At 44.6% G+C, this 22,298-nt stretch overlaps 1 protein-coding gene across 6 annotated transcripts in view; it reads left to right on the top strand.

The window, feature by feature from the left end:
* Mast2 (microtubule associated serine/threonine kinase 2) overlaps positions 1-22,298 on the top strand; it is a 161,096-nt gene that overhangs the window by 131,167 nt on the left and 7,631 nt on the right. For all 6 annotated transcript variants that reach the window (XM_055618483.1, XM_055618482.1, XM_055618481.1 and 3 more), the window contains 18 exons: positions 627-705; positions 3,822-3,976; positions 5,647-5,722; positions 8,628-8,837; positions 11,249-11,350; positions 13,874-14,006; positions 14,730-14,791; positions 15,277-15,362; positions 15,795-16,003; positions 16,893-17,031; positions 18,413-18,545; positions 19,207-19,372; positions 19,891-19,992; positions 20,211-20,333; positions 20,436-20,545; positions 20,856-21,010; positions 21,108-21,382; positions 21,481-21,675. In XM_055618483.1, coding sequence (XP_055474458.1) covers positions 627-705; positions 3,822-3,976; positions 5,647-5,722; positions 8,628-8,837; positions 11,249-11,350; positions 13,874-14,006; positions 14,730-14,791; positions 15,277-15,362; positions 15,795-16,003; positions 16,893-17,031; positions 18,413-18,545; positions 19,207-19,372; positions 19,891-19,992; positions 20,211-20,333; positions 20,436-20,545; positions 20,856-21,010; positions 21,108-21,382; positions 21,481-21,675 — 2,510 coding nt within the window. The remainder of the gene's footprint in view (positions 1-626; positions 706-3,821; positions 3,977-5,646; positions 5,723-8,627; positions 8,838-11,248; positions 11,351-13,873; positions 14,007-14,729; positions 14,792-15,276; positions 15,363-15,794; positions 16,004-16,892; positions 17,032-18,412; positions 18,546-19,206; positions 19,373-19,890; positions 19,993-20,210; positions 20,334-20,435; positions 20,546-20,855; positions 21,011-21,107; positions 21,383-21,480; positions 21,676-22,298) is intronic.

Raw genomic sequence — 22,298 nt, 5'->3', positions numbered from 1 at the left:
ATGTATGTATGTATGTATGTATGTATGTATGTATGTATGTATGTATGTATGAATGTATATGGGCTATCACAATGGTTCAGCAGGTGTAGATGCTTATTGCCAAGCCTGGTGCCCTAAGTTTGATTGATCCCTGGGCCCTATATGGTAAAAAGAAAGAACATTCCTACATATTTCCCTCTTATTTCCGCATACATACTGTGTCACACAGGTGCCCTCAGACATATATGCACATAAACTAAATTACAATTTTTTTTTTAGAAAAGCTTTAAATTGTGTGTCAGCTGATGGTCAGAGGGCAACTTCTAGGATCTTCTAGGATACGGGTACTGGGCTCAAACTTAGGTTGTCAGATTTGGTGGCAAACATCTTTCCCTACAGAGACGTCTGACTGATACTCGCATTCAAAGTCATAGACTCTGTATTTTGGTAGCTAGCTCTGAAATGAAAATCACAGAGTGGGCTCCACACAGTACAGAGGTGTGAGAACTCATGCCACATAGACAACATGGCTGTGTTGTAAGACACTGAATTAACTGCCTAAAAATGTTAATATACATGAGCAAGCAGGCCCTCAAGCTCAGAGTGTGACCCTATAGGAACTTCACAATACTCCTTTTTTTATGTAGGACTGATGGACGGCGCTGGTCTTTGGCCTCTTTGCCTTCTTCAGGCTATGGAACCAACACTCCTAGCTCCACTGTCTCGGTAAGTAGCCAGGGCTGTAGCCATAAGTGATGGTTTGAATAGGTATGGCGCCGGCACACTCATTTGTTTGAGTGCTTGGCCCATAGAGAATGCCACTGTTGGGAGGTGCGGCCTTGCTGGAGGACGTGTATCACTAGGGGGAAGGCTGTGAGGTCTCAGAAGCGCAGGCCAGGTCTAGTGGCCCACTTTTCCTTCTGCTGCCTGCAGATCAAGATGTAGAACACTAAGCTCCACCAGCACTTGTCTGCCTGCACACTGCCACTCCTCCCGCCATGAGGATGGCAGAGTAAACCTCTGATCTGTAAGCCAGCCCCAGTTAAATGTTTTCCTTTGTAAGAGTTGTGGTCATGGTGTCTCTTCACAGCAATAAAACCCTAACTAAGACACCATACCTTCTTCATTCTGCAAGTATTTTCTTACAGATAATTGTTCTCCATCCAATCCTACAAAATGATACTCAGATTTCCTTCCAAACTCAGCGAGGTTTCTTGAGGATAAGAGAGGATTTTTTTGAGGAGAAGAGCCTTGATAACTTTCACAGACATAATTCTATTTATAAGGTCTTCAGAAGGATTAGCCAGTTCTCTCCCCAGTTCCTCCTGTAGTGAACTTAGGACAGAACTCTCTCTGCCAGTGAGATCAGGTGGGGGAGCTCACAAGCATGGTTCCCTGTCTCCCTCAACCTTATTTGTAGGATTGCAATAAAGAGTTTATCATTTTTCCATGGCCCAAAGGCTTAGTAGCCTTCATCATTATTAAAATCTTTTACAAAGGAAGAATAGTTATATACTGCTTGTTATATCAACAAATGCTGGGCCTGTCTCTAAAGCGTTTCTTTAGTGAGAGTTTCAGTTTTTATACAGTAGCTTCCTCTGATATGCTCATTATGTATATGTACAATTGATCCTGAAATGCATCCTCCTCTTCGAGTAACTTTTCATCAAAGCTGGGATGGTAGAGCTGACAAACTTTGTCAGGAAAGGACCAATTAATTTTTTAGGATTTGCAAACCATAAACTTGCTGACCTCATCCTCTTCTTTTGTCAGTCTTTGTCTTCTGTCCTCGATTTATCTATAGTCATGAATCACAAACAAGAAAAAATACTTTACTTCCTCCGTTGGCCCAGTCACTATTAATCCAGAAGTCTTTGGCAGTTAAGCTTAAAATGTTTCCCTAATAAATACCATCTTAGTCAGAATCCTTCACTCAAACAAGTGGTATTTTGTGAACCCTCAAAGGGAATCACATTTCTGTGCCTTTCTGTGTGTACATGTAACACAAGTATTTCTAATCAGTCAACTTTAGTAGACTCAATCTCAACATGTACTCTAGGCTCAACTCAGATGCATTCAGCCGCAGTCACACACACCGCCAAACCACCTATTGAAATATCAGCTTTGCACACTGTAACTTATATTGCCTACTAGTTTCGTATCAGCTGTAGTTGAGCGAGTATTCTTTTTCAAATATTTATTTATTATTTTTTATTTATTTATTATTACAATTATTCACTTTATATCCCAGCTGCAGCCCCCTCCCTCATCTCCTCTCAGTCCCACCTATCTTCTCTCCTCTCCCCCATGTCCCTTCTGATAGGGGACGACCTCCTCCCCTGCTGGCTGACCCTAGCCTATCAGGTCTCATCAGGGCTGGTGAGATCATCTTCCTCTGTGGCCTGGCAAGGCTGCATCCCCCAGGGGGAGGTGATCAGAGAGCCAGTCACTGAGTTCATGTCAGAGACAGCCCCTGCTCCCATTAGTGGGGAACAACGAGGACCCTAGGGAAGAGGCTGAAACCTCACTTAGAAGGGCAAACAGGATAGACAGGAACAGGATGGGAGCCTTCCGTAGGGGGCCTCTGAAAGACTACCCACAGGCTATCGAAGGAGATACTGAGACTCATAGCCAAACTTTGGGCAGAGTGCAAGAAACCTATGGAAGAAGAGGAAATTAGAAAAACTGGGAGGGGCAGGAACTCCACAAGGAGACCAACAGAATGAGTATTCTATTTGCAACTTAGGTACAAATCAATCAAAACCCTATGAAAACCACCCTAACTGTTCACGACTCCTTGCATCAGGGGCTGGAGAGATGGCTCAGGCCTTTAGAGCACTTAACTGCGCTTGCAGAGGATCTGGGTTCAATTTTCAGAGCTCACATGGCAGTTCACAACTCATTGTAATTCCACTTTCCAGGGGATCCAACACGCTCTTCTGTGAGCTCATGAATATCTGTGGTGCCTATATAAGAACTTTATAACATTATATGTATAGCATATAACATTCCATAAGAGAAGCTTGTCCTATTGGCACAGACAGCTCATTTCTCAGTTGATGATCCTACAACAGTGGTTCCCTCCATTGATATTGAAGCGCTAGTACTAAATAGATTTAGGTAGTTGAACCTCAAGCCCTTCATTGATTGATATGTGAAAGTTGGGCCAGTGGTGTCTAACTTCCCTATCTCTGGGCAGGTAAAGGAAGAGCACTGGAGTCCTGAAATGTTGTGGTTTGCCACAGAGTGGCTTCCTTCATCTGTGGGATTCCCACCGGAGCACCAGCTTTCTCGACCTCAGATTGTCTGCTGTGAATAGTGGCTCCATCTCAGAAATTCTTAAATTTTAAGCCCTGTTGAAAACTTGAGATTGCTTTTCATAATAGATGTAATGTTTAAGTCTAGCTCTAAAAGCAGTTTTTCTTCCTGCTGGATTTTCTTGCCTTGTAGTATCCCTGACATCCCACTACCATCTTCCTAACCTCAGCAAAACGGTTTCTCCTCTGGATAACAAACAACTAAAAGAAAACATTGGTGAGCTATCCCCAGCATAGTGCTCTCAGGGCTATAAAAGGGAAGAGAAATCGATGCCTTTGCACCTGAACATACCTGGAATATTTACAGAGCTAGGAAGCATGTTTGATTGATTGCTATTTCAACTAGCTAGAAGCTTTATTGAATGAAGGCAAAGAATTTATGTTGAAGAATTTGCTTTTTACCTACTCAACTTGTCGATTGGTTGCTGAGATCTGAACTCTTGACTTTATGATAGTGTTGGAAGCACTCTTAACCAGATCCCTTCATGTGTCTTTAATGCTGGGGGGTTTATTTATGTTTTCTAGTCATCATGTTCCTCACAAGAAAAGCTTCATCAGTTGCCTTTCCAGCCTACAGCTGATGAACTACACTTCCTGACAAAGCATTTTAGCACAGAGAATGTACCTGATGAGGAGGGACGGCAGTCCCCAGCCATGCGTCCCCGTTCCCGCAGCCTCAGGTAAGGAGTATTCTAACCTACTGCCCTAGTGCCTGTGGGCCCAGCTTATGTGCAGGGCTCAGCACCTAAGTCCTGTAAAGAGCTGAGATGGTAAATGCTTTAAGTTTTGCAGTCAACTCATTTCTATCACAGCTGTGTCACTGTGCTGTTGCGGAACAGTTTACTTCCTTGGCTAGCTTCCTTAGAGTGTTTATGTACAAAAAAGATCTATAGAACATAATTTGCTGACTCCTGGTCAGACACAACCAAAGCTTGAGTGAGTCAAGTACAATAACATTCAACGGTTTTGACTTCGGGTAGTTGGCTATTTTTTCCCTCCAGACTACATTCAGTAAAGGAGGTTCATGATACTATCAGTTGTGAAAATGAACATACCTTTAATGACTAAGTTCTGCTTTCTTTGAGTTTCTGGAAAATGATGAATTAGCTAAAGTATAGATTGGAATTCCAGAGGAGCTGTACCTCCTAGGAAGAATCCCATCAGGTAATTTTGGCACTGTGGGAGTGGCAGGGAGTCATTGGCCAGTGCTCAGAGACACAATTCAGAATCTCAAATTGATAAAAATGTAACTGGGGGGTTTGATACAACAGATCAAGAATGCAGTGGAAGTGTGGACCCCAGGGATTTTCTTGATTTCATAAAGGGAACACCTAAATTGTGGTGGTCTCATAATTCTCTTGAACTATGGGTACCCTTTTTTACTTTTTATTTTTTTTAAATTTCTTTTGTATACAGTGTTGTGTGCCTGCATGCCAGAAGAGGGCACTGGATCTCATTATAGATGGTTGTGAGCCACCATGTGGTTGCTGGGAGTTAAACTCATGACCTCTGGAAGAGCAGCCAGTGCTCTTAACCTCTGAGCCATCTCTCCAGCCCCCACTATGGGTACCTTTTAAGCCAGTTGAGGTTGTGAGGGTCATACTGACATTCAGGGAAGTCCCTAAACAAAGCAAGGCCAGAGGATAGTTCTAAACCTAACCCAGCTGACAGCTGAAATCATGAATCTGGGCACTAAACTTAGTATTTAACTGTTTGACTCAAGAATTGAATTGTTAAGGAAATGTGATCGTGATGTGCTAAATGGAAAGGTACGGATTACTATGGAAAATAATTAAAAGGCTGAAAAATTACTGTTTACCTTCAGTAAAAGATCTAGACTTAAAACTCATTACAGCTTTTGTATCCTTTAGGTGACAATCAAGGTAGCCCATTTGCTGTAGCTCGTTTTAGAAATGAAAATAGATATATACAGTCTTTCTGTGGTTGCTTATTTGATTTGCTTTCTAGGACATATGGGATATACCATATCACACTAACCAAAGCTATAAGAACAGGAAGTCATTTTCTGGAAAAGGTTATCCTAGGGAAGCCAGTGGTGGATTGACTGCCGAGTAAAATTCCCCCCTTCTCACCCATGGCAGAGAGCTGTGTGAAAGTTACCCTTCTTGCAAGAGGATAGCCTGTTTCCACATTGCACCATTTTAAAACTATCAACAAATGTGCTTGAAGCTCTAAGAAAAAAAGAAAGCCTGAATCTTAGATTTCATAAATGTAGGAATATGTGAGATACTGAAGACAGTTGGGGCTCAGGCGCTCAAAGGATGGCCATATTTCTCTTTGACATTTTTCCATGGCATTAAAATAACATGGTTGTTTCTCTTTTATTCAGTCCTGGACGGTCCCCAGTTTCCTTTGACAGTGAAATAATAATGATGAATCATGTGTACAAAGAAAGATTCCCAAAGGTAAGGATTTATTTTAAAGGAGAAAATAGTATCCAAGGATGAGTACTTGTAGCCTGCTGAGTAGGAAGACTCCAGAGCACAAAGTAACCAAAAAGAATACCTCCTTTAAAAGCATTCAGATGGGCAGGGAGAGGGAAGCACAGGTCTTTACTTGCAAAACTTGTTTCTCCACTCCAGAGCAAGAGGTAAGTGGAGGAGAATATCACATCATATGTTAAAGAAAAAGAAAGAAACGAGGCCTGGATTTTTACTGTGCACATTGCATTTGTGACTCCAGGTTGTTTCCAGCCTCCCTCTCTTCCCTTGACAGGATTTACCCTCTGGTCATACCTTCTTTTAATACAGATTTCTTAAGTAGCACCCCAGAATATGCACAGCCAGAGGGGTGCTAAGCTGGTAGAAGAAGTTAAGAGAAATCGGGAAAGAAGCAGGAGCCCTAGAATTGCTTGCTAACGTTGATGATTGCAGTTTCAAACTGGGAAGAAAGATTGGTGCTATCCTAAGAGAGCTGGGAAATGGTTCCTTTGGACAAAGGAACCAGGACAGCACTTAACCTGTTTCCCCCATCCTTCCGTTTGCCTCCTTTGTTTTTTTAAAATTCGCGTATTTGTGGTTTTTTGTTGTGGAGGGTTTTGTTTGCCCATTTTGACTTTTAAGTCAGTCTTACTTTGTAGGGGTAATTGTTATGGAACTTGATACATAACCTAGGTACAGCATCAAACTCAATCCTGTCCCAGCCTTGTGAATGCTGAGATTAGGTAGAAGCCTGTCACCACAAGTGTGAGTTTGCATTTCTTACCAAGAGGCATCTGTTGTGCACTCATACTTGGCCTTCTGAAGATAGACTATTCCTGCAGAAAGCAAATCAGAGTTCTATAGAGTAACAGAATGTACAGAATGAACCTCACTGTATGGAAAGGGGATTTATGAGAATGACTTACAGGCAGCTAATCCAACAATGGCTGCATATGATGAGTACTTGTGCGGTCCATGAAGTTGGTTGTCCTAGCTCGTCTTCCATATACGCCAGAATCCCAAAGAGATAGGCTTACAGTGAAGGAATGGACTTGCTACCAATGGCAAGAAAATTAGGCAAAAAGTGATGTCTTTAACTGAATTTTCCAGCAGAAGACTAGATTTAGAGGCCCAGATTAGAAGTGGGTCTTCCTACTTCAGAAGATCTGGAATAAAGATCTTCAGAGATAAACTCAGATTCAGTTTTGAAGTAGATCTTCCCACTTCAAATGATTTAATTAATCAAAAATTTCTCACAGGTGTGCCCATCTATTTCAGAGTTTTAATTAATTCTAGATGTAGTCAAGATAGCCATCAGAAGCCCTTTCTGAGAGAGGAAAGGCTGAGGTATGAGGCCTCCTTCATCCCCTGTCTGTCCAGGCCTTTCTGAATTGTCTGTCTGTGTCTAGATGGGGTATGTAACTGCTGTTCTCAGAGGCCCTTCCTGAAACTGTATAGTCTCTTGCATACACACGAAAGCTGAGGAAGATGACAAAAATGCTTTGTGCTTTTCATTCATGACATACCATAGTGGAGCCTTGTAACAAGGACCTTACATACATCTCTGCCCCATTTATTAGTTGTAATATTCTAGACAGATTATTTAACTTCTTTGAGCTTCATCAACAACTCCTAATAATAGAATCCTATTAGAGTCTGTCTCATATGAGGATCAGTGAACACTGGTTTTCTAACAGGATACATAGGAAGTATTCAGTAACTATTAACTCTGTTTAATCTTTTTTCCCTGGCCTCCTCCACTTTATAGCCTTGAAATAGATACAAGAATAAGAGCAAAGAAAAGGCAGGGAAATTACTAAGAAGTCATGTTGTTGTACTGTATAATGAGGTTCCAGAGTGTACAGTATTGAGAAATGTATCTTGCCTGTAGAAAGCTATGTTTTAACACCTAGCACTGTGTGTTGGGATTTATGGGTATTTCTTTGTCCTTGATCTGAGATAGGCTTTAGAGAAAATTTGTTAAGACTTCTTCCCTTCCTTCCCTCCCTGCTGCTCTCATTTTTTTTTTTAAAAATCCCTCTGTACATATACCACACATAAACATACTTTTGTGTCAACATATTGGGAATCAGAAATCATCACCTGGTGACAAAGGAGTCGAAGTCTAAGAGAAGCAGTTCTTAACTTGTTCACTAATGTATGTGTGTCATTTTCACGTGGCTGCAGTTAGAGGCCCAAGAGAGCTCTGAGCCTGATCTCTATTCTGCTCTCCGGGAGATCTAGGCCAGGGTCATGTTGTAATCCAAAAAACCCTCCATCCCGACCTAGCTTCCAAGACCAGGTAGATTTATACCTTTGGTACATATTTGAGCACCTGCTGTATTCAGCATGAACTTACATTAAATATGAGGATCCTGTGATGATGAAACTGTCTGACTTTCCAGAATTTCTTATCCATAGAAAGATTCCGAAACCAGTATCATCTTTGTATTGACTTGTCCAGTCAGCTTATCAAGTAAGACACACAGAGGAAGGAGAACCTTTGTTTCTCAGGAATTCTCAGGGCTTGCCTGAGGATTCCTGATGCTTGGGTGAGATGAGGAGCAATAGGAACTTGTAAGGAAGGCCACCCCCAGAGAATGGTGCAACAAGACAATGGCATGTGATATGGCCAGTAAGAGACTAGCAACCCTTATATGTCTGCAGAACCAAAAAGCTTGCACTATAGGATGTGGCAAAAAGGTGATAGAGGGCTTTGAATCTGGTCTTGGGGCTGTCTGGCCTAACTAAAGAGATCTCTTTTTGTCTTCAGTCATTAGGTTTCCCAGTGTAACACGAGGAAGTCAGACACAGAGAGCTCATCCATCCGAATTTGCTGCAGCTAAGCTGGGACTGAAAAAGAATTATTAACTGTTTCTTTTATTCTCAGGCCACTGCACAAATGGAAGAGCGACTAGCCGAATTCATTTCCTGTAACACTCCAGATAACGTGTTGCCCTTGGCAGATGGCGCCCTCAGCTTTATTCATCATCAGGTGATTGAGATGGCTCGAGACTGCCTGGATAAATCTCGGAGTGGCCTCATTACATCACACTATTTCTACGAACTTCAAGAGAATTTGGAAAAGCTTCTGCAAGATGTAAGTGTCTTGATGAAGGACTGATGAAACTTCCACAAGGCAATCTCAGAAGTTAACCGTGATCCCACTCTTCCCAGCTGCTGGCCACCGCCAGCTCTCCTTGCTAGATTTAGTGCTGATGAGCTGATATTCACTAAGAGAAGCCTGCTGGGTTTCAGAGAAGCTCAGTTCTATGAGTAGTTTTCTAGAAGCAACGCTATATTTCCAACATCGGTAGTAATAATCCTAGCATTGGTATTATCCTTAGGTATTTGACTTTTCACTGAAAGCAGATACTATAGCAGAGGTTGATTTAACGTGATGGCTCATGCCTTGAATCATAGCTCTTGGGAGGCTGAGGCAGATCCCAGTGAATTCTAAGCCAGTCTGGTCTACATACTGAGTGCCAGGCCAGCCTGAGACCCTGTCTCAGATAGATAGATAGATAGATAGATAGATAGATAGATAGATAGATAGATAGATAGATAGATAGATAGATTTATACAATATGCAGTAGTGGATATATGGACTGTTTCTACTGAAAATCACTTACTTAAGCACAGCTTTCTAACTATCCTCAACCCAGGTGAAACAAGGGGTAGGGCTTATCTTATGTGTTCATTACCAGGTGTTTCATTGACACAGTGATACACTCTAAAGATGAGATCGTCTCCAGTATAAAAAGTGTCTGGGAGGAACTGAAATGATAGCTCAGCAGTTAAGAGCATTGGCTGCTTTTACAGAGGACGCAAGTTCAACTCCCAGCACCCACATGGTGGTTCACAACAGTTTATAAGTACCACTCCAAGGGATTCAACAACCTCTTTTGACTTCCCTGGGCCCCAGGTACACACAGAACATACATACATACATACATACATACATACATACATACATACATACATACATACAGGCAAGGCACTCATACACATAAAAACAAATAACTAAACTTCACATCTCTGAGAAGGCTGGAGAGATGGTGTGGTGGTTAAGAGAGTGCAGAGGACTAGTTTAGTTCCCAGCAACCACAACTGCCTGTGACTTCAGCCCACCTTACGTGACACCCCCTTCTGGACTCTGCAGGAACCTACATTCATGTCCACATACACATAAGCTTGTAAAATGGAAAAAAATTCTGAAGTCTCTGGGAAACAACTGAAAAAATAATGTAGAGATGGCAAAAAACAAAGCCTACACTAAATTCTTAAGCACTGCCTTCCTCAAGTTCTCATTCCCTTTGCTGTCTGTCGGCTCAGGGCAGGTGAACTGATGCTTCTCACCCAGCAGATACTGTGAACACATTTGAGAATCTCAAAGAGATTCTCCAAGGTGCTTCATGTCACTTTAGTAGTCAAGAACCCTGTCTCCTCTAGACTCCTCTCAGGGTAGTATTGATGGAGATAAGGGTTTAAGGCTAATGATCAAACAGGGCTTTGGTGTGGGTCTAGAAAGTACAGGGAATTTCAGGAAAGAGTTTGTGCAGAGACAGATGATTTAACCTAATGATTGGTTATCACTTTTAAATACTAGAAGACTAACAGATCGGTCTTTATACCCTTGAAGATAAAACTCAGTAGGCAGTAGTAACAGTGAGAAAGTTATCTTTAAAGATGTTAAAATATTAATTCTATCTGTAAAAAGTTCTTTCTCTGGTTTTAAAATGAATACTTAAATATAAATGTTGTACAAGAGCAACTTGAGAATGCCAAATCCCTATGAAAAGCAGCTGTTTGAGTTTAGAAATGAAGTTCAGTTCTGGTGCTGCCATCAAGCCTGACAACCTGAGTTTGATCCCCTGGACCTACACAGTGGAAGGAGCCCCCTCCACGTGCACACCACGGCACAAGCGTGTCCACACACACACAATGAGTAGCTAGAAATGAACTCGCCTAGTGTGTCTGAGCCTCTGGTACCCATTAGCGCTAGGGAGTGCACATCTCTAACCAAGAAACAAAACATGGCCGGATATGTGGCACACACCTATAACACCAGAACCTGGGAGACTGAGGCCTGTCTCGGCTAGGCTACATGGCAAGACTTTATCTTTAAAAGAAGAGAGGGTGCCACGGGGCTGGGGAGATGGGTCAGTCAATAAAGTGGCTGCCACATTAGCAAGAGGACCTGATGAGTTTGGATCCCTGCTTCCCATGTCATAAGCCAGATGTGACAACCTGTTTCCATAACCCCTTAGAGGAGGGAGGGGACCCGTGTTGCTCACGGGCTAGCCAGTATAGCCAATCAGTGAATGACAGGTTCACTGAGAGACTCTGAACCTGGAATGGGCATGGGAGAGCTTGCCCTGGGGGCATATGCTGTTGACTATGCAACATATAAGTTCATACTTTTTCCTGTAGTCCACTCTACGCAGTCTGGTCCTGTTTAACCCAACCACATTAGGCTAATTGTTTAAGCAACCTTTCTTTTCTGTGTAGGCTCATGAGCGCTCAGAAAGCTCGGACGTAGCCTTTGTGATACAGCTGGTAAAAAAGTTGATGATTGTCATTGCCCGCCCAGCTCGTCTCCTGGAATGCCTGGTGAGTCAGTATGGAAGGTTGGATGTGTTGGTGCGATTAGGGATGTAGAGGAAGTATCTTGCCAAAACTGGCAGTACCATTAACGTTTCTCTTGGTAAATTGTTTATTTAAATATGATTTACAAGCACTTGGGGGGACTGGTGGTAATAAATATTAGTCTGCCTACCCCTTGTTAAATCGGTCCCCCAGTCATGGGACCCTTAAGGGGGCAAAGAGGAGAAAAGGAGCCTAGGCCAGTTTAGTTTCCATGAGTTCTTCATTAGTCTTTCAGTTACACATTACTAAATACCTACCTTACGTTGGACACTCAGGTCCTAATCTGAAAAGCGCCCTGTGCCCTAAGCAAGTGTAGAGCATGTAGATGTGTGAATGACACACCTGGTCAGCCCAGGGTGCGATGGGAGCCTGGTGAAGGAAGTGATTTTACTCTTGGAATGAACATGAGTGAAAGGTTCCTGCAGTTTATTCTATGGCTTGGAAGTTGAGTGCAAATTGGCCAGTGAGGGCCATAAACACAGTAGTGTGTTTAAAAAAGTGAGAGCGAAGCTGGGTGGTAAACGCTCCAAGATCATGGAGAATGTGAGGCCATTTGGAGCTGCCTAAAAAGTTAGGCTAGAATGTGACACAGTCAGATATACTTTGTTATTTGAGACAAGATCTCAGGTAACCCCAACTGGCCTCATATTCACTATGTAGCTGAGATTGGCTTTGAACTCTTGATCCTATCTCTACCCCCCAAGTACTAAGATTATAAGCATGTATCCTCATCTAGCTTCTAGATAAACCTTTTTTATTAATTTACATAAAATACATACCTTTGACGTATGCAGTCCATTGTGTTTTAGCAAATACTAAAATATAACTATATACTCACTGCCATGGTTAAGATAATATTTCTCTTCAAAAAGGTTACTATGTTTCTTTATGATAGTCGTCTTCTTCTTCTTCTTCTTCTTCTTCTTCTTCTTCTTCTTCTTCTTCCTCTTCTCTTCCTCCTCCTCCTCTCCTTCCTTTCTCCTCCGTGTCCTCCTCGTAGTCCTCCTTCTCTTCTCCTCCTTGTCCTCCTTTTCCTCCCCCTCCTCTTCTTCTTCTTTATCATTTTCCCAGACACCTCTTCCCTTGCTTTAGCTGTTGCTGCCTTAGCCTTTGTACTAATGCAGTATGCTCTGGCTTCTTTCACTCCATTATAATTTTGGTTTTTAGATTTATTCACCAATACATTTATTTCTTAGTAAATGCACCATCAAATTTATGCTTGCCTAGCATGTGCAAGGCCCTAAAAGTATTTAATTCCCAGCACTGCAGAAAGGAAGGAGGGAAAGGGGAGAGAGGAAAGGAGAAAGAAGGAAGGCAGTAGAAGGGGGGGGGCAAACTACTTTGGCTTCAACATGGGTGCTGAATCAACTGAGAGAGTGAGATGAACCAAGGAAATCAGCACAGGGACCTTAAAGCAATTGTGAGGAGGACAGGCAGAGCCAGGCCATAGTAGGAATAAAGAAGTAGGTTAGAGAATTGTTTATGAGGTAGATGTTCTGATCAGGTGGAGACTGAGAAAGAGCAGGAAGTAGAAGGAGAAGGGACTATAGGTCTTAGATTTTTATCTTGGTTGTAATAATGTAGTCCCCAAATAGAGCAGAGAGAATGAAGACAAGTATAAAGCAAAGGCTACAGATCCAGTCCCTCTTTGTAAAGAGTGTGAAGTCTGATCCAGGCATAGCAGTGCACACCTTTAATCCCCATACTCAGGAGGCAGGGGCAGGAGGGTATCTGTGAGTTCAGGATGAGCCTGGTCCACATAGTAAGTTCTAGGACAGCCAGGGCTATGTAGAAAGACCCTGTTCCACCCTCCAAAAAAACATGTGTTCTGTGGTAAAGTGCAGGCTTGCAGCCAGGAGGGTTTGCATACTGGATTTCTACTTCTTCCTACCTCTGTGACCATGAACAAGTCAGTGACAGGTCAGCATATCCATGTACACCTTCATTTCCTCTCTGAAGTCACAAAGAATTGATAGTGTAGCCCAGAGTGTGACGTAGGTACCCAGAAGTGAGTTCCTTGTTACATGCAAACCATGTTTTAGCAACGTTAGCACTCTAGAGCTTGCACATAAGAAGTGTTGAGCAATGTCTGAAGGCGTGTGTACACTGTTGCGGCTGTGCCCAGAGTTCTTCTGAGCTGTGGTTGAGTATGTATCAGCAGTGCTCCGGGCTGGTCACTTGAACGTTACCTCACAGTGCCACCTGGCTAAAAGAAGCTGACTTGGAAACAGGTGAATAACCTGTCTTGAAGCACAGTCTTGTGCTTATTACTAGGAAGACTGTACTATGCTTAGGAAGTCATCTGAAGGTGATCTATAAGCCAGCTTTGTTCCATGATCTGTAAAGCATGTTTCTGGATGTTTAAGGACCAGGGACTACCATCACAAAGAAGATCAATTTCTTTCCCTTGGTAAGTGTTGAATGTAAGGAAGACAGCAGCATCCACTTGTGTCTCTATCTACTGACCGCCTCTTTTCTCTGGCACAGGAGTTTGATCCTGAAGAATTTTACCACTTGTTAGAAGCAGCTGAGGGTCATGCCAAAGAGGGGCATGGAATTAAGTGTGATATTCCTCGCTACATCGTTAGCCAGCTGGGCCTGACACGGGATCCCCTAGAGGGTGAGCATGCTGCTTAGTGGCTATAAAGAAGAGGCATGGATATACCATGTCTCAGGACTGCAGGAGGCACTCTGTGCTCTCCACTGTTACACAGCCTTTCCTTTGGGATCACTGTTTACATTTACCTGCTGTGCCCCAGCTAGGCTTGCTTTGGCCCAAGCTAGGGTCGATTCAGAGCCTCAGATCAAACCAGGGCAATAAGGAAGGACCATAATCACATTGTTTTAAAATGATCACCCTTCTACATACTTCCCTCTCTATTAGCCACCTAACGAGCCTTTGTTTGGCGCTTGTCCAATTCTGCTTTAGAGTTTAACTTCATGATAAGCCCATGCACGAGCCCTGGATTTCCAGGTCTAGCTCTGTAGTTCAGCTCCTGTCTGCCTCTTCCATCCCCCAGTAAGTAGTCTTGGCCTAAAGGAGAGGTACTAGAAGCCCCCATCAGCCCTGTTGTCCAGGAAATGTCCCGAGTTTGAGAGAAGCTCTTCCAGACTGTGTCAGGCCTTGTAAATGGCACTGAACTTCTAGACCTAGTAACAGAACGTGGCTTTTTTTTCCCTGTCTGAGATCTGTGCTTTACTAAGGATGGAGCCACAGGGTTAGGTTTACATTTCAGGCTGATATAGGAAGTATTAATACTTATCCCACATGTGTGATATGAGTATATTACCAAAATGCCTACCACTGCTATGCAATTTTCTCTGGTGTCCTTGCTGTTTCTAGAAATGGTCCAGTTGAGCAGCTATGACAGTCCTGATACTCCGGAGACAGATGATTCAGTTGAGGTAAAGGTCCTGAGCTCCTGCCTCAGTCTTGAGACTGAGCTCTGAAGCCCCATAAGTTTACTTTCAAAACTCATCTTGGGACTAGAGAGATGGTTTGATTGTTAAGGGCACTGCTGCTCTTCCAGAGGATCTGGGTTCAATTCCCAGCCCCCATGTTGATGACTCACTCTACCTGTAGCTCTAGTTCCAAGAGATCCAGTGCCCTCCTCTGACCTCCATGGGTACCAGTCACACATTACGTACATGTGGGCAAATACTCATTCACATAAAATAACATGAAATGACTTTAAAAAAAAAGAGAGAGAGAAGAAGGAGTACTGAATCGATGGGGTGGAGGATGGGAAGTTGGTGCTGCCAACAGTGAGAAGTTTGGTTCCTGGGAAAGAATGGGCAGCAGCTTCATGAGGGACTAAGACTACACAGCTTCCCCAAACATACATATTCTGAAAGAATACTTACTCCCTTCCTTTTCCTTTATCTCCCAGGGTCGTGGGGCATCTCAGCCATCTAAAAAGACCCCCTCTGAAGAGGACTTTGAAACCATTAAGCTCATCAGCAATGGCGCCTATGGGTAAAGGCACGGGTCACTTTGTGGCCAGTACTAGAGCCCTTGTTCTCCTCCTTCTGAAAGTGTGATTCCTAACACCCTGGGGAAAAGATAGCCCAGGGTGTACCTTCCCCTCCTTGAATTCTCCTGGAGTGTCAAGAGTTCAGTTTCTCCTGGCTTCTAAAAATTTATTCTTTGCCAAGGCAAGAGTCCCACCTGTCTTGGTAGCACTCTTAGTTTTGAAAATATTGAACTGGGTCCTCAGGACCTTGTCTGCCAGGAGATTAAAGAGTTAATTGGGCCAGAATCCCAGATTCTTCTCAGTAGTAGACACATCCCCAAGAGCTTTTTTGTTCTGTGCACCCCTGTGGGATGAAGAGGCACTTTGGGGTTAAAGAATGTACAATTGAGGTGCTGAGAGCCCATGGGGGCTGGGCTGGGCTGGCTCTTTTCCAGGGCTGTCTTTCTGGTGCGGCACAAGTCCACTCGGCAGCGCTTTGCTATGAAGAAGATTAATAAGCAGAACCTGATCCTACGGAACCAGATCCAGCAAGCATTTGTGGAGCGTGACATACTGACTTTCGCAGAAAACCCCTTTGTGGTCAGCATGTTCTGCTCCTTTGAGACCAAGCGTCACTTATGCATGGTGATGGAGTATGTTGAAGGTACTGGGGGAAAAGTGGCCTATCAGAGTACAGTCTGATAACCTAGGCCTAACTAGGGACCGGCTTCTTTGTATGGTAGTGAAGTTTCAGGCTCTGGCTTTCAAGACCTTTGTCATCCATTTCTGCTTAGGAACTCTGAGACCATTGGTCACAGTAAGCTCATAGCGCCCCAGTGAGAATGGTGCACACTGGCACTCTGGGCTGATGTGGCAGCCTGGCAGCTATAGAGTCTTCCCCAAATCTACATACTTAGACAGGGACAGAGGCTTTAGGTAGCAGCACAAAGCCCAACGAGGGGCTCTGAGAAGATTGCATCTGTGTGATGACTTGTAAAGGGGCCACCCGTAAACCCAGTCAGATACTCCAGTGATAGACTAGAAGAAAAGTATGGGCAGAGCTCTAGAGAGGGGCAGCAGCCTTGCAGTCACCCTGCCTGTGACCCCTCACTCTGTGTACAGCTCCAAACATATTGTCCCTAAGGCTTCAAGTTGAACCTGAACAAAGCCACGCTTTTACTTCTGTGGGTATGAGCTGGATAAAAAGGAAGTAAGTGAACAAACATGAGTGTTTTAGCAGATGCATTAATTGAATACGGCATCCATCCTAAAAACCTTAGTCTTATCCCTGCAAGCCATGAGGAACATATGAAGGCTTGGATTCCTTCCTCTGTCATCTAAATGATACTCTTGAAAGCCACTGGCAAATCAGTTTCCTGCTCATATTACCTATTTCTCACCCATGCTGGTAGCAGAAAGGCTGGGGACACAGGCCCACCATGAGGCTGTTCTGTGGGTCATTTCCTTAGGTACTGCAAAAAGCCTGAGAGCTGGCTGGAGCAGGGTCCGGGGTCAGGATAGCCTTTCCTTACAGTAACCTGGGCTTTTCACAGGGGGAGACTGTGCCACTCTGCTCAAGAACATCGGGGCCCTGCCTGTGGACATGGTGCGTCTGTACTTTGCAGAAACGGTGCTGGCTTTGGAATACTTACACAACTACGGCATCGTGCACCGTGACCTCAAGCCTGACAAGTATGCCCACTGTCTAGTTCTGTTGTTCAAGACTTCCTCTTTAAGTCTCTTAATAGTTGGGACAGATAAAAAATATTTGGATCATCTTAGAATGGTTACTAGAAAACAGAAGAAACCAAGCAGAAGAAAAATCACATGTAATAATGACTATAGAAAATAGCTTTGATACTGTGCAGACCTGTGTTCAGATGTGCTTAATGTCTCTTGAGTCTTTTTATATAATTTTTATTTTATTTGCATTAGTGTGGGATCCCTAGAACTGTTACAGACAGCTGTGCTCTACCATGTGGGTGCTTGGGATTGAACCCAGGTCCTCTGGAAGAGCAGCTGGTACCCTTAACCACTGAGCCATCTGTCCAGCCCCAACTCTGAATCTTTTAACTAAAGTTTTGATTCTCAAATTCCTTCCTTCTGAAATGAAAACAGCACATTTGCTGTGCTGAGTATTCTAGAAATAACTCTCCCCACCCCTCCCTTTTCCTTCTTTGGTACTGTTTATCAAAACCAAGATTATGATAAAACCATGCTGGGGAGGTACTCTACCAGTTCAGAATAGTTTGGAGACCATCACAGAACTCAGTTGGTCACAGAGTATGTCTCTTGTTCAGATAATGAGCCTGGCAGAAAACCTGACTTTGGGATAGTTTTGAGTTTGTAGTCTGGGCAGCTGGACAGACTTGGAGCCCATTAAAGAAGTCAGAACCAGGGGCTGGAGATACGCCTTGGAGGTTAAGAGCACTGGCTGCCCTTGCAGAGGTCCTGAGTTCAATTCTCAGCAACCATGTGGTGACTCACAACCATTTATAGTGAGATCTGGTGTCCTTTTCTGGTTATCAGGTATACATGCAGACGGAGCATTGTATATATAATAAGTAAATAAATCTTAAAAAAAAAAAAGTCAGGACCAGAGAGAGTAATTTGGGAATCACTAGAATAGAAGGGTGGCAAGGTGAAGCCCTAAGCATCAGATAGAGGCAGAATATGTAAAGAAGTCTCTGATTTCTAATTTCTCCCTCCCAAGACATCCAAGGGCATGGAAAAAGATTTTGTCAGTTTTCCCTTTCCCTGAGATGGATATAGTAAGGCCCTCAGCTTAGGGGAGGGATTGTTAGTGACTATAGCAGCTGCTTTAGATGACTGACTGATCCCAAGCCTGGATGAAGTCTCTTCTATCAATATCGGCTCAGGTATAAAATGTAGGTGGAACAAGAAAGCGATTGCAAGGAGGGACTAGAATGGCACTCACAAGGCCAGAGCTGCTCCGTCATAGCTGCCTAGCTCCCCATTTGTGTTCCTTGGCACCATGCAGAGGCTAATGCTAAATAAGTACTGAGGGACAACTGCGAAATCACACTGTGATTTTATTTCTGTGATCTCACAGCCTTCTGATTACATCCATGGGGCATATCAAACTCACTGACTTTGGACTTTCTAAAATTGGCCTCATGAGTTTGACAACCAACTTGTATGAGGGCCACATTGAAAAGGATGCCCGGGAATTCCTAGACAAGCAGGTAAGGAAGCGTGGGGAAAACCTCGGGGATTGAAATAAGGGCTTGGAATTACTTGCTTTATCTGTGACCTGAGTATTAACTCCAGGTTTTTGCCCTTAGTGCCTGGGAAGCATTGAAATGGGTAGCACATTTTGAAAACAGGATAAGCCCTGAGAAAGGGGGATAAAATTTTTCATGAGGCTTAGATGAAATAGCTGTTTCACTGCTGATGCCGCAGCATGTGAGATCAGTCGGAGGGACAGCTCTCGTGGGGCCTGTTCTTCTTGGAACGTAGCTCCACATTTACATTGGATGCCATTTTCTGGAGAGCAGTCCCTGGATGCTCTCTGATTGATGTTTCAGGATGTGGTGGCCATAGTGAGCACTGAGTTCTGTTTGGGGCAGGAGCCCATTCTAAGAGCAGATCCAGAAGAGAGTAAGAGTTTAGAGAATGATGGGTTTGGGCTAGAATTAGATATTTCGGTTAATTAGGAAGTACAGAAGCCCTCCTGACAGAGAGCTTTAACTCTGGTTCCCTGGGACTGCTGTTGGTCCTGTTTAATAGTTAAGGTAAACTGCCTCTTCATTCAGAGACTTCTCTGCCCAGCAGTAGAACATCCCTACTGTCATGTCAGCAAGCTGTCTTTAGGATACTGAGCCAGCCTGGCTTCTCTGTACTCAGGTATGCGGGACCCCGGAATACATAGCACCTGAGGTGATCCTGCGTCAGGGATATGGGAAGCCGGTGGACTGGTGGGCCATGGGCATAATCCTGTATGAGTTCCTGGTGGGTTGCGTCCCTTTCTTTGGAGACACTCCGGAGGAGCTCTTTGGGCAAGTGATCAGTGGTAGGTACTGTCACCCGGATCAGTGTGGAGTCAGGTTGTATGCATACAGTTGGGAGGCTCATGAGCTCTTTTTTTCTGAATGAGTGTGTGTGCCTGGTAGACTTTGATTCTTTGGGTGTATGTGTGTGTTTGTGCATGCATGAGCACACATCCTTTTTGTCCTCCTGGGGCTTTCTCTGTGCTCATGTCACTCTTGTGTCATTGTGTTCTGTGCTGTGCTTATATCTCTGAGGGTGAGTTCTGTGCCTGTAGAGCAGAATGGCCGGTGAGCTGGAGCTTCAGGAGTGGGAAGTTACTGTTGGAAATGCCCACGCTGGGTCACAGTGCAAGCTATGTAGGGACTGTGAGATTCCCTTAGGAGACGGGGAACCTGTAGGACTTTAGTAACTGGGGTCCTAGATAAGGCTTTGAGGAGCTCTAAAGCCAGCTTCGGCTTTTCTCCTTCCTTATACTATCCTTTTTCTGCATCTCCCCATACTACCCACAATTTTTCCTTTCTCTCACCCATGATACTTCAGATGAGATTGTATGGCCTGAGGGTGATGATGCACTGCCTCCAGATGCTCAAGACCTCACTTCCAAACTGCTTCACCAGAACCCCCTAGAAAGACTAGGGACAAGTAAGTTGGTCCTTTTTCCTGTTTCTCACCACTTGGAAAGGGGACAAAGAGGCTGAGTGTCTGTACCTTAAGGTTCAATGGAAGGTCCCTTTTGGTCCTAAAACTCCCGTCAGCAAAGGAGTACTTAAACTGAGACTTCACAGGCCTGCCTTCTTCCGTGGCTTGATATTCTACATTTTGTGCAGCTAATCTTGTCCCCACACCTGCTCTGTCTGCAGGTAGTGCCTGTGAGGTGAAGCAGCACCCGTTCTTCATGGGTCTGGACTGGACAGGACTTCTTCGCCAGAAGGCTGAATTTATACCTCAGCTGGAGTCAGAGGATGATACCAGCTACTTTGACAGTAAGACTGCTGGTTGGGTGAAGTGGAGCATGGACCGCATGTTCTCAGAAAGGACTCTGCATCCCTGGGTTAGGAGCTAATTAAACTGTGTATTTGGTCCAGCTCGTTCAGAACGGTACCACCATGTGGACTCTGAGGATGAAGAGGAAGTGAGTGAGGATGGATGCCTTGAGATCCGACAGTTTTCTTCCTGCTCTCCAAGGTTCAGCAAGGTGTGACTGAGGAAGCCCAGACTGCTGGGGGATTGGGAGAAGAAACCCTGCCAAGGGGCAGGCCCAGGGAATTCTGATAGGACCACTTCCAGAACGTGAGCTCAGAGGACTAGGGCTACATAGAGCAGGGGCTTCTGGGATCACCCTAGGCCCTGCCAGTCAGGTCAGGAGAACACTTTCGCAGCTTGGAGAGAGGTGGGGCGAAAGGAAGGGTTCCCTCAGATACACGGCTGTCAGACCCCAGGGAGAGCCTTTGTTCCTTTAAAGGTACATGTGTCAGAGCCATCCCATGTGTCTCTTGTTGCCACAGGTTTACAGTAGCATGGAGCGGCTGTCCCTGCTTGAAGAACGCCAGACACCACCCCCAACCAAACGCAGCCTGAGTGAGGAGAAGGAAGATCGCTCAGATGGCTTGGCAGGGCTGAAGGGCCGAGACCGAAGCTGGGTGATTGGTTCTCCCGAGATGTAAGCACCTGGGGCTCGCTAAAGTAGCCTCAGCAGAGGCAGGCGAGAGAAGCCACCTGGTCCAGGTCACCCATTGCCTGGGCCCTCTGTTTCACAGGTTACGGAAGCGGCTGTCTGTGTCTGAGTCATCCCACACAGAGAGTGACTCAAGTCCGCCAATGACAGTGCGACACCGCTGTTCAGGCCTCCCAGATGGGCCTCGTTGCCCTGAGGAGACCAGTAGTACCCCTCGGAGACAACAGCAGGAGGGTAGATGGGTCCTCACGCCCCCATCTGGAGATGGTTCATCTGGGCCTGTTCCTGAACGACCGTTGGAGAGGCAGCTGAAGCTGGATGAGGAGCCTTCTGGCCAAAGCAGTGGGTCTTGTCCAGGTGTGGCCCAGATAATGCTGAAAGGCATAGGCTGGTGTGTATGATAGGGAGGGAGGCTGAGCTCTATTGCAGATCTTACCGTGTTCTTGGGCCCACAGCCGTGGAGACACGAGGCCATGAGCCTCCACAACTAGCTGAGGAAGCTGCAGCCAAAGCCATCAGCGACCTAGCTGTGCGAAGGGCTCGTCACCGGTTGCTCTCAGGGGACTCTATAGAGAAGCGCAACACTCGCCCTGTCAACAAAGTAATCAAGTCAGCTTCAGCTACAGCCCTTTCCCTCCTCATTCCTTCAGGTAAGGCCACCAGGGAACTAAAGTAAAACTCATAGGAAGGACATGGGAAGCTGGGGGTCTGCAGGGGTTGCTGCACAGCAGTTGGGGGGGGGTGTAAAATAGGTATCTGAAAGGCTGCCTCCTTTCCATGCAAGTGGAGGTCTCTGAAGATTGGTGTTGATAGGATGCATGTGCACCAGAGGGCAGGATTGTATGGCTTAAGGAGCACAGGCTTTGGGGCAAAAAGCTAATATTCAGATCATCAGCACTGAAGGTTCCTGATCTTGAATACATTGTCTGACACTTGAAACTCTTATGGCTAGAGAGATGCATCAGTGGGCTCCGGTTAAATTCCTAGCACCCACATTGCTCACAACTGTCTGTAACTCAGTTCCAGAGTATTCAATACCCTCACACAGACATACATGCAGGCAAAACACCAGTTCACATAAAATAAAAATAAACTATTTAAAATTTTTAATTGGCTATAAATAATGAGCTCACAGGATAACTGTGATGCTTAAATGCTTATGGCTTGCTTCCATAGTCCATCACACACACATAAATGCTAGTTACACTATTCTCTAGGTTGGCGCCATAACCCTGAGCCCCAAAAGCTCTGTGCAGATAAGGATGTTTTGTGA

This window comes from Psammomys obesus, unplaced genomic scaffold, assembly GCF_907164565.1.
Source record: "Psammomys obesus unplaced genomic scaffold, mPsaObe1.curated_primary_1811, whole genome shotgun sequence".
In the NCBI taxonomy this organism is placed as follows: Eukaryota; Metazoa; Chordata; class Mammalia; order Rodentia; family Muridae; genus Psammomys; species Psammomys obesus.
This window is presented reverse-complemented; position numbering and strand designations above follow the sequence as displayed.